General features: G+C 40.7%; 1 protein-coding gene across 3 annotated transcripts in view; it reads left to right on the top strand.

Moving 5' to 3' along the window:
* Positions 1-12,554, top strand: part of KIFAP3 (kinesin associated protein 3) — a 68,324-nt gene that overhangs the window by 37,121 nt on the left and 18,649 nt on the right. For all 3 annotated transcript variants that reach the window (XM_041420119.1, XM_041420118.1, XM_041420120.1), the window contains exons 18-19: positions 5,826-6,015; positions 10,787-10,886. In XM_041420119.1, coding sequence (XP_041276053.1) covers positions 5,826-6,015; positions 10,787-10,886 — 290 coding nt within the window. The remainder of the gene's footprint in view (positions 1-5,825; positions 6,016-10,786; positions 10,887-12,554) is intronic.

Raw genomic sequence — 12,554 nt, 5'->3', positions numbered from 1 at the left:
TGTGCTGCTTTAGCACAGTATATACTGGGCAGTCTCAGCTTTGCACTGGGAGAAGCAAGATATCCCTTTTGTCAGAAAAAGTCAGAGTTGATGATTTAAGAATGCTTCAGTCTCAGTCATGTGCTGAGCTTTGGCAGCAAGCAGCCAGTTCAGTGTTCTTGTGCCCCTAAAATGGGGCAGCTCTCAGGGCTTAGCTGGAAGCCTGGAATCAGCAGCTGGTATAGGAGTCTCCAGAAAATTAATTTCCCTTTTCCCCTACCTCAGAAGCCTGGAGAACTGCAACTCCAAGCTGGCGGAAAGAGATGTCAGCTTACCTGAGATGGTTTTATTCTGTTCACTTTAGGCAACATTATCAAGAGCCAAGGGAGATACTAATCTCCGTTTTCTTATTGTTTTTCTGCTCCTAGCTGAGTTTTATTGCAGTCAGTTTATAATCCTCATTTATTCAAAGGATATTTAATTAACCATCATCAGATCCTAGGACTCTGTAGTCTGACCCTCCCCCTTTCCCATGATTTTCCTCTTCAGTGCCTTTGCAGCTTTGAATCCTGACCTGCTGGACCATCTTGTTTCTCTTATGATCAAGAGTGGATCACAATACTTCCTGCAGCAGTCAAAGATCTTTTAGATAGGTACAGCATTATCCAAGGGATTTAGGAAGGGCCTCATGCCTAAGGTGTTTTTCCAGCTCTTGTTCTTTGCCCTGGGTATTTGTAATGGATGGCAAATAATGTTTGCCTTGTATGGAATTCATTGTTAATGAACAGCTTGCATCTTTCTGTGTTAGCTAAGCTCCCTGATAGAAATCCTCCATGTTGGGAATGCTGGAATTTCACCTAAGAAGCAGGACTGTGCTGTGAATGCTCTGTGCTCTGGGATTTGAGGCCAGCTGTATGAGATGTTGGCCAGCTCTCTTAGAGTCAAGGAAGAGCAGACCACAGGGATTTGGTGTGGGCTTTATTTGAATAGGCAGCATGCTCTGAAAATAGATAACCTTTGACTCCAGCTTGGTGTCCTCTTTTCATGAAGAGTGCTGTAGTCACTCCAGGAAAAAAGGTTCTCCCTTCACTTGACAGGACCCCCTTTCTGTGGTGCATCTTGTTGCCCTGTTACCCTGTAGCAAACATGAAAACAGGGGTGGGCAGAGGGGCAGCGAGGGGCTGGGCCTGCAGCTGAGCTGCTGAAGTTTCCTCTGTTCATGGTTCAATTTGCCAGCAGTGTGTTTTGGTGCTGGTTATTTCTTGTGGCTCTGCCTGCAGCAGACTAACCACAGGCAGCTTTAGATAGGGCAAGAATGTCCTGATTGTTTTTGTCTTCACATAAAACCTGCCTTGCACAGATTACCTTTCAGCACTGTGCCTGCTCTCTGGCTTTGTAGGACTGGGAAGGTGAGCCAAACCACTGATCTGTTCCTTGCATAGCAGGTTGCTGATGATATATCTTACATTCCTCCAAAAGGGAGGGAAAAAAAAAAGTTTCTCTAGTCTGCTACTGCCAATATAGGAACTTTGAGGGTGCCCTACATTTTATGGAGCCACCTAAATTTAGTGGGTATCAATAGTTACTTTTTTCCTTGCCTTGCCATTAGTTTCAGCTGTCAGATTTCTGTGAGCTTCCTGAGAGAGTGTATTTATAGTAATGAAGCTGATTGTGAAGCAGTGACTTCAGGTCGCACAGGTGTAAGTGGTGGAAGGATTTTTTTTCCTGGCCTGTGAAGGAATTGCCCTGCAGTGGAAGGATTTTTTTCCTGGCCTGTGAAGGAATTGCCCTGCAGTGGTACTTATCCTAAGGTAGGTGTGGTAGACACCTGCAGAAGGTGATCCCTAACATGTGTTTCTCTCCTTGGTTTATAGAGGCACAGGGTTAAAATCACATGCCTAACTTTCAGATAGCTAGACAAGATAAATCTTTTCTTTCTTAATAAATGGTTAATTTATTCTTTCATGTAAACAGTAGGTTTTTAATGAAGAATGTAACAAATCACTAAGTAGAGCCTTGAACATAATGAGCCTTCTACTTATTGTTCAGCAGTTTCGGTTCAGTATGAGGAATCACATCAAATGAACCCTATTACAGACCCAATTAAAGGGCAACCACATTAAAGTGCAAAGGAAAATCTGTTTTTCATCAGCTGTGAGGGAACACAAAGCAGATCTGTGTAGCTCTGTGTTATCCTATAGTGTGTTAATCAGATACAAGGTGTGACGGAAGCCAGTGACAAAGGGGACCCTGATAGGGAACAGACATGCTCTGATAATGGGCCAGTTAACGCTTCATAATATTTCAATGGTTCAGTAGTAAACAAAGCTGGAAGTAGAACTTCAAAAAGGATGGCACATTCCTCCCAGAGTCAAGCCATACATCTTCTATGACACTTCTGGATTTATGGAAACCGAATGTTAAAACCAGTGATGTCAGGGAGCTCCAAAGAGAATAAAATCAGCTTTGAGAATTCCTCCTTTTAAGTTTCTGACCATCGCTGCGGTGTTTGAGGGGGGTGGTGCTGGAAAATAGGCACATTCTGTTCACCTTCTCATTCTCCCTTGCAGTGCTTTTCCAGTAGCCTGACATTTAAAAGGACTGGAGGGCTCAAAGCTATAGCTGTATATCCATAATTTTTAGCTTTCTGGTTTCATGTTTGCAGAAATTCGCTTGTAAAGAAGGAGTGCTTCATGTGTTTAAAAACCAAAACCCAACCAAAACAAAAAAAAAAAACAACCCAAACCCACAAAATAATAATAATAAAAAAATTTAATAGCTCAGAATATAATTACTGGAAGCCTTGCAGTGTTTTAGGGAATTGTTTTGCTCTAAATGTCTTTAATTTGGTTTCTTTGTGCCTTTTGGCTGTAGTCCTGCATTTACAGCTTTTCTTCCATTCTGATGTTATTCCATTAATCATTTACCCAGTGGTGGTTCTGCATATTTCTGTGGAAAATCTACAGACATATCCCTGATCTAGCACTACTTAAATGAACTTATTTAATGCTGGGGTTATGTAAATCATTCTAGATTACTGCAAATCTTCCTTTTCTGTGATTGCTGCCAGAATGAAACTCTTGACAAAACTGATCATTGATCTAGTTCTGGTGCAGTCACTTCTTTGTAACATTTGTACCTTGCTGTTTTCACTGGGAATGAACAACAAGAACAAAGTTGTCAAAGTACTTGAATGGATAAATTGTGGTTTTTAAGTAATGTGCTGTTCAATTGCTAATAACCACTTTCCAAAATTTAGATGAATGCTAGAGGAAAAATACCTGGGAGTCTTAAACCTCTTAATATAGGATGGGAAATGTAGAATATATAGGAATACTCTGCCCTGCTGTCATCAGCTGAAGGAAAAATCGTTAGAATCTGAAAAATGTAAAATGATTTTTGCAAAAGGATATAAGAAGTTGATGTCTGTTTCTGAGAGATATTCAGCACGTTCAGACAGTGGTGTGAGTGGAACTCTGATGTCAGGAAGTGGGATACGTTTAGGGTTGTAACTTTGGGAATATTCAAGTGTTTTCAAAGTGCATTGATGGTAAATGTGAATGAGGTGATTTAGCTGATGGCCTTTTGGCTTTTGAGAACTTTGAAATGTAAACAGGATCATGTAAAAGGGATTCAGCTTTCACAGAGGTTAATCTAATTTGCTGTTTGTTAAATTTGTTTATTTTCCTCCCCTTCTTTGCAATCATGACTTCTGGGAATAGTGTTCTTGAGAGTGCAGTATGATTTCTGGCAGTTACAAGATGTTTCTCTAAAGCTTGTAAGTAATTCACAGCTGCTGGAGGGTGACATAGCAGCCAGCCCAGGGCTTAGCTCTGGCAGATGCAGCAGAGGAGCTGTTTCCAAGGTGCTGGTCAGATGTCGTCATTAAGAGTTATGCCTTGTCTTTTTTTTATGGGTCATTTTATAAATCTCAGTGATGAGCTTGCTTTTTCCAAGTTTTTACTGTTACTTCTAGTTTCTCTTTTTAATCAAAAGTGGAAAAAAAAGAAGAAATAGCCTGAGGTGGTCTTTTCCAAACAGTATGAGGTGTGTGTGTTTGTTGGGTTTTGGTCTTGTCTTTTCTCCCTCCCTAAGGCTGCAGTAATTCTGACAGACAGAAAGTGGAATTTTGCTTCCCTAAGCACTGAGAATATTCATCTGTAGATCCCACAGATGATACCTGCTCTGGGTGTGGAAGTTGTGCAGGACACCAGGTTTTGGACAGGATCACTGAACAGGAGTGCCAGGATGGTGAGGAGTGGAATTAGCAAGGTCTAGGAGTTAGTGTTGATCAGAGGTGGATTTGGAGAAATTGAGAATAATGAAATTTTGGATGTGCTAGATACCTGTTGGCAATGGCAGAGACACCTTGCCAGACTGGCAGGGCCAGCTGGCTTTTGTGTTATGCACCAGCCCAAAGGTGGAAAAGGCACAGGGCAGAGAGTGTTACCTGTGGAACACATATGACAGCCATGAAGACAAGGCTGGTTGAATATGAAGTCAATTTAAAACCTCTAGTTCAGACTATGGAGCTTTCAGAAGTATAACCTGAGCTCCTAAGCCAGCTGATTGTGCCTTGTCTGCCAGTTTATGGGCTCTGGTTGTAGACAGATCTGCTTTGGCATGTCAGAAGTTCCCACTTCCACAACCAAGGCATTGTCACTAATTGTGTGTCATCTTCAGGGCTAAGTAAATTTTTAAAGCCTTAAACTACTCCAGCTTAGATCTCTGAGGAAAGTATGACTAGATCATGTGTTCACCACCACGAGTTAAGAAATTATTTTCAACTTTTCTCTCCTTTGTTAGGTTAGAAGACAGTGGAGTGGGATGTGTTTCATAAGGGTATTTCTTCCCACAAGAACAAACATTCTGGTTAGAGATGTTATTCTTGCTCACAATGCTTTGGTTTAAAAAAGCACAAATCGTGGTGCATTATTTGTGACTATTCCCAAATTGATACCATCTGCAGATTTCATACATTGATGAGCTTCTTAGAGATAGCTGGGCCTTATCTTCCCAGCAGGATTGAGGAACTGAATGCTGCCCATGGGCTGGTGCTCCCTCTGTAGAAATCACCAGCCCCCAGATCTGCTCTGTTCAGAAGATCCTTCTCAAACAGCTGATTGCAGTGACCATAGGCTATCTCACTTCATGCTGGTGTTCCTTTACATGAATCACTTGAGTGCAATTAGGCTGCAATCCAGATTGAAATGTCATGCCTGCATGTTTTTCCATAGTGACTGGAATCTATATCCTGTTTTACTCAGCTTTCTGGAGAAGTTCCCCTCAGAGTTTACTTGCCTATAATTTTTGTAGTTGTTAGACATAATACATAAAATTTGACATGAAATCGAAATGGAATTCTTGCTGGAGCTCATGAAATAAAAATAAATTTATTGGTTTTATCACAGCCTTTTTTTTAACAGATTTTTTAAATAACTAGTTGTCCTAGGAAATGCTCATCTAATGAAGATGTGCAGGGTATTTGGCCAGTGTTAATAATTAATTACTTAAAATCCCCTGAAGATTGGCAGTAATTGGGTCTTCTTAATTAAACCAAATGAAGAGACTGCTGATGGAAGTGTTCTGTTCAAAGCAGAGTTTTTTCTGGATGGAGTGAAGTTCCAAACCATGAAGGGAAGATTGTGCTGCTGTATCACAAACCCAAATAATGCCCAATGCTTGCAAAATCCCTTTTGCTCAAAGAACACGCAGCTGAGCAGAGCACTTAAGTCACTGGGCCCTAAACTGACATCTTTTGCTGATGTTGGCCTTCCCTGCCATTTCCTGTTACACCAGCTTTATCTACAGCTGATCCTAAACCACTGTGTGGTGATTGTTACCAGGAATATGACGAGGAATGGGCTAAAAAAATCCAGACGGAGAAGTTTCGATGGCACAACTCTCAGTGGCTGGAGATGGTGGAGAGCCGGCAGATGGACGACAGCGAGCAGTACCTGTACGGGGATGATCCCATCGAGCCCTACATCCACGAGGGGGATATTCTGGAGAGACCTGACCTCTACTATAATGCAGGTAAAGCAGATACCTGGCTGGGGATTTTAATGGGACTCAGCAATCCCTGAGCTTTCCATAACTTTGCTAGATTTGAAGATGACCAACAAATTCTTAACAGTTGACATGTAATATATGAAATGCTTGAACAACATGTAGAGGAATGTAGAGATCATGTCACTGCCCAGTTGTTGGAGTTTTTTTCTTTAACAAATCAGCCTTAAAACATCAAAATAGGATGTTTTAGCAGATCAAATGTTTTCAGTTTTTTTACATGAGGGAGATATGCTAAATCTCACCCTTTCCTGCAGATCTGTGCAGTGTAGAATAACATGCCCCTAAGAGAACATTTTTGTCAGTAAATCAACCAGCTATGCCTTTCCCTAAATACCTTTTCTAACATCATATATCTGTATCACAACTACTCATTACCTTAAAGTTAGAGGCTCTCTCACTCTCTCATTTAGAGACTTCACCTTGACTTCATTGTCTGTATTTGACTCTTTGTATCTTCTTAGAAATGGGATGTTTCTCAGTGTTTTCCAAGTTAATACTTTGTTTGCATTTGCCACCACTGATCAAGCTCAGAGAAGATGCCAGACCAGAACAGGTAAAATTAGACCTGTGGGTCTGTCCTTGGGGGAGGCTGTCAGTGTTTAGCACTGGGGTTGCCACCTCTGCATTTGCAGTGGGAGCTTGAGCTGGGCCTGACTCAAACCAGCAGGACAGTTCCTGTTTTGTGGCACTGGGAGCAGCACTGGTGCTATCCAGGGATGGCCTTGTCCTTGTTGGGGTTGATACCATGGAGTGGCTGCCTAGAACAGAGGCTAGACAGAGTTAAGAGGATAAAGTGGGTATTTATTGAAGACCTTCAGCAGGCACACCTTGGGCAGCCAGAAGCCTCCCAGAGGCTACACCCAAGATGGACAATGGTGATGAGTTTTTCAGACAATTATAAGTTTGGTCCATTTACATATCAGGGGTTAATCCTCCAATTACAGCTTCAGGTAATGAAGTCATTTACCCCCAGTTTGCTCCTCCCCAATTCACTTTTGTTTACACTCTTTGGGGTCTGAGGCTGTAGGGTGTCCTTGAGTTTCAGGCCCAGAGGGATTGTTTTGTCTGACCAAAATGTGAAGACAGCAGCCAACACTCTGTATGGAGTTCAGAGTTATACACTAAAGTAGTACTGGATTTGAAAAATATAAAAGCTAAAATCCTAAGGCATCAGGGTGATAGTGATGGATTAAGTACTGCATATCCATGATTTTAGGAAATGTTACAGGTCTGCAGGAATATGAGTAGACCTGTCTCAGAGAGCTGATGGACCATGACAATGGAGTCAAGTAAAGGTAGCCCAGCCTTGTTCTTCCCTGATCTGTAAACAAAAACCTTCTCTTATCCCTGTTAAATTCACAGCTGTGGGATTTATGCTGAATTTTGTTCTGCCTATTGTGTTGTGCTATGGGATTTTTATTGCAGATACTGATGAAAGACTTCAGTTGATTCTCAGCAAACTTGTAGATTCCTTAGCAGACGCCATCATGACATCATTTCATGACTTTAAACAAATCTATCTGTATGAATTTTGCTGTTGTATATCTAGGATTTAGGGAAGTGTGTGAATCTCTTGTGTAAATGCTGATTTATCTAATCCAGTGTTGCCAGCTGTTCAGGAGGAAGGCACAGTAAAACTTTGCAGGAGACAATAATGCAATAAAGTGGATAAATGTCTTCATAAGTTTTTGTAACTAGGAGTTTGCTTACCTTCTCAAACTCATGGGTTTAGATCCTTTTCAAGCTCCTGGATAACTGAGTGCACGAATTTTTGCCTTTTTTTTTTTTTTAATTGCTGGGTTTGAGTCTGTGTTTTTCATTTTCCACGTAAGTGTCCGGTCCTTTGCCATGAAGCATGAATCACAAAACTGTGACTCTGGATCAGTTTGCAGGAGGAGTAATTACAAAAACAAAGCCACTAAACCCCATAGTCTTCACTCATAGCTGCTGCAAGAAAATAATTGTGCAAGATCTCAGTAGCATTTCAAATACTGTTCTCAAAGGATATCAGAACATAAGGCTTCTTTTTCTTCTGCCATAGCAACTTGCCTCTTAGTATGATAGTTTTTCCCTTTTGGATTTTTGTGTTAGAATTGTTACTTGACTGGGAAGGAAAGGTAGAATTCTGGTGATATGTTCTGCAGAAGTTTGAAATGTGCTTTTGTTTTTAAAGGTAGCCCTTTTTTAAAGAGTGATTATATTCAAAAGGTAGATTCACTTCTCAGGTTCATTGCAACAAGTGTCAGTAATTGTGTGCTTCTGCAATTTCCTAGACTTCAGCTTTTGAAATGTGGCATCTCAAAAGTGACATAATATTCCTTTGAAAAGCTACAGATTAAGGTACCAATTGGAGCAGGGATTTGGGTTCTGAAGGACAGGTCATTACTTAGTGAAAAAAACAAACCCAAACCCACCAAAAGTACAAATCTTTGTGCAGTCAGAAATGAAATACTTATATTTCAGTTGGATAATTTTATAAGTGATCTACACTGATGGCTGACAGTACAAGTCCCACCTTGACCATAATCATTCTTGAGCTCGCTGATGGCAAGATGAGTTCCTTATTTCATGACAGGCCAATCTCTCTCTTGCACAGTAATTTAAATCTACATGAAAAATGTGGTAGAATCTCTGAAGTTGCCTTCCTGAGCTCAGTGCCTCTCTTGCTCTGAAAGTGCATAACCTAATTTATGTTGAAATGTACATAACAACAGATGTCCTTTAACTGTGTAATCACATTTTCTGCAGCTGATGCTCTCCATGTGCTTTCATTTTCCTATAAATTCATGTGAGCCATAACTGAGTGTTATGGTTTGACTGTTAACACTCTTGATTGAAGACACTTTAAGTAGTGGTAACAGTAGCCTCAGAGTTAAAATGTAGTGCTTGCTTTATTAATACAGAGACATGTGTTATTTTTTGAGTTTCTCTGCTCTCAAATACGAGAATTTTTAACCTAGCCTGACTATTTAAAATGCAGAGTCACTCAAATGGATTGCTTTTGATTTGCAGTGCTGCAGGTATAGAAGTGATAGTGGTCCTCCTCATTTCAGTTCAGTGGAGCATACAGACTAGGAGGTGAGCTAGGAAAATTTGGCACAAGGCTTAATGAAGGCCATTTCCACTTTCTTTTCACTTCTTTGGACATTTTCTCTTTGTGTGATATCACAGGGCACCCATGTCCTGCTGAACATGCTGAGAGACAGGAATATTGATCCCTGCCAGAACACTTGCTTGTCAAGTCATACTCCTTCACATACTGTACACACATGTCTGCAATTAGAACGTGGCCATGTACAGCAATCTGATGCTGCTAAAATGTGGTCTGATCATGGCTGGCATTTTTCATTTGCAATCTGCTGCCTTGCATTCAGTCACTTTCCCATGAGGTATTATCTTCTAAATGAATCTCTGTAGCACCTCATCAAATGTCTGTTAGAAATCTAGATGTGTCAATTCTATTCCTTTTATCACTTGTCACTATATTATCTTCAAAAAACACCAGGTAAATTCATAAAGCACTGGGAGATTTGTTTGAATGCCAGAGTTGTCATCTCTAAGCCCTTGTGTCTGTAAGTAACTTTCCACTGCTTCCTGTGCAGGCAGTTTTAGTAGTTTGGAAACCACAGAGGTTAAGCTAAGTGGCCTGTGACTCCCTGGATCTTATCTCTCTTTCTTTAAAGTGGAATGGCATTTGTAACTTCCTAGTCATTAGGAATCTCTGTCTTCCCTCTCTTAAACTCTTAATGTATCAGTCTGGATGTACCTGTTTCTGCCCTGGTTTTATGGGGATGCTTTCTGCACTTCAAGTCTGGAATTGTTCTCATACAGTGATGGAGACAAACTGATGTAGGGGGTGTTTAAATGAAAGAGCTTGTTTTATCTGATTAGAGCCTAATACTAATTACCAAGTAAGAACTGTGCCCTTAATATTAAAATGAAATGTGTTTTGTGAATGGCAGCAGCAAAGAGTTAAGCTGGGCTCTCATTCAGCTGGGGTCAGTTCACTGACTTTACTTCAAAGACACTCTCTGGGTTTACACTGATGTAACAGAAGGAAGATGTTAGCTCCTGATTTTGTTTTCCTCATAAAGCAAGCAGGGACTGTGAAGCCTTTAAGGAATACTTCTGGCTTTACAAATGTCTGCATCTTCATATACCAGTGTTGTAATGTAAAGGAAGCACAAAAAATCTGTAACCTCTGTTCTTGAGAGGATATCACATGAAAAGCCTGCCCTTGTTGGAAAGAGCTCTGAGATATTAAAAGATGGGCAAGATAAAATAAATAAGTTTGAAGTCACTTTCTTGTTTTTCTCAACAAGTTTGAAGAGATACAGTGGTGTGGTATAGAGTCTGGACAATTAAGACCTTTGCTGCTTTTTTATTTTTATGCTGCTGGCCCAGATTAATGTTTTACCTTTTTCATTACTTGTTCTCTGGGCTTACTTTGATGGGTCTTGAAATAATTTTTATAGGCTTAAGGAAGAAGGGCTAAGAGAATATTTCTTAGGTACAGCATTTTTCAGGGCAGTGGGCTGAAGCTCCTTGGGGTCCCAGTAAGGATTTTTTTTGTATTTCAAGTTGCTGGGTTTCAGTATTAGTGTTGATTTTTGTTCCTCACAGAAATATTGTAAGTTAAATTCCTAATGAATTGCTAAAAGAAACTAGGACAGGTGGTTTTGCCCACTTGCCCTCAATCCTGCTCCTTGCCAAGTGACTGTATTTTGTTTTCCAGATGGGCTGATAGTCCCCGATGGAGCGGTGAGCCCGGATATCTTTGGGGATTACCAGCTGCAGAATGGAGACCTGGTTGGGCAGCACCCCTTCTCTGGCAAGTAAGTTGCTCCTGCTAAAGAATTCTTATCATCCAATGGCCCTTCAAGTTTCTTTTAGGGCTTCATTTGCAGTGCTCAGTAATTTTTGCCCCTATAGCAGTAGGAATGATTTACACTGCACAAGCAGTTCTAATTTGTTGTCTGAATCACATATCTATTTTAACATCCTAACATGTAAAACATCACAGCTTTACAAAAGCTGTGGAACAGAACAATAACAAAGAATACACCACCTGTTATGGCAACTACTCAAATACATACTCTTCAGACACTGGGAAACATCTACAGAGATGCTGATTATCCAGATGATGTTTATTTCCAATATTCTTAAAATTAAAAGAAGTTTTCCTTAAATTTAAAATAAGCTGCTGTGGGTTTGGTGGTTTTTGGTGTTTTTCCATTAACCTAAGCCTTCCCAAGGTATCCTGGTTAGATTCCTGAGGGCACTTTGAAAATGGGCTACAGGGACAAAAGGCATCAGCTTTTGCTGATGTTCTGGGAGATCTTTCTCTGAATTCCCCTCTAGTCAAAGACCTCTCCTTCTCAATGTTGGCAAGCTGTTCCAGTTTGAATTTCTGAGTAAACTTCTCCCATGAGTTCAAAATAAAAAAGACTCATTTCCGACACTGGAACCTTCCTAAATCCTGATGCTGTAGAGTTTAGGAAGTGCCTTTTATAAAGCATGAATTCTGTGAACTCATGAGCAGGAAATAGTTCAAACACTTGGTAGTCAAAGTATAGCATTCACTTCAACAGGATCCAGCTATCTGGATATGCCCAGCCCTGGGGCTGAAGCTGTTTCTTTCCAAAAGAAGAATGTTCTTTTCACCACTAACACCTTTAGTCACCATTTGTAAAATGTAAGTCATTCACAGTATGTACAGCTGAAGCAAAAAAAGATTTTCCTCCCTTACTTTGGCTCCCTGTAGTAAATCAAGGGTGGTGGACAGTTACTTTTGTTGGTTTGTTCTACCTGTGATGCACCAGAAAGCTGAACATTGAGTAAGGGTTGGAGTGGTGGTCATAACATTTTTAGGGACAAATTAAAATAACTAACATGCTCAAGGAGGAAAAAAAATAAGCAGGATTTGAGATGAATCTTCTAGAAAAAAAGTAAGTATTTTTACTCAGTAAGCATCAAGTTAGTGTGAGTCTGTGTTTGGGAAGGGGATGCTGGTGCCCATGCTGATCATTTCCAAATGTTCAACCTTTGTTGCAGAGCTTGCAGGTGGGAGGGAAACTGAGGTAAGTGTGAGCTCTGTGCTGCTCTTGGGGTCTCAGTGGGTGACTCACCATTTTTAACTCACAATAGCCACGCAGCCATGAGGTGATGGATTTCTCTGTTCACCAGAACATTGGAGGGTGTTCCCTTGTAGTCTTCAGGCCCACCTGGAGGTGTGGGGAAAGGTGTGTAGGGTAGAGCTTGCAGACTCCTTTGTTTCCAGTAAACTTAGGAGAAAGCCCCAGTCAAGTTTTGCCAGAGAACTTTCAGCTGGGAAGCAAAACCATCTTCAGTGTCCTTGGTTAAAAGTGAGGGCACATCAGTCAGCCTCAAATTGCAGTCCCTCATCAGGGAGCTCCAATAGGAACCTGCTTTTTAATCTGATTGTATTCCAGCTGCCATGAGTAGCAAAATACATCTCGTGTATACCTAATTAAATTAAGCAT

Source organism: Onychostruthus taczanowskii, unplaced genomic scaffold (genome assembly GCF_017590055.1).
Source record: "Onychostruthus taczanowskii isolate IOZ18803 unplaced genomic scaffold, ASM1759005v1 scaffold63, whole genome shotgun sequence".
Taxonomy (NCBI): domain Eukaryota; kingdom Metazoa; phylum Chordata; class Aves; order Passeriformes; family Passeridae; genus Onychostruthus; species Onychostruthus taczanowskii.
The sequence above is the reverse complement of the archived record's forward strand: the minus strand, read 5'-3'. Positions and strand labels throughout refer to the sequence as shown.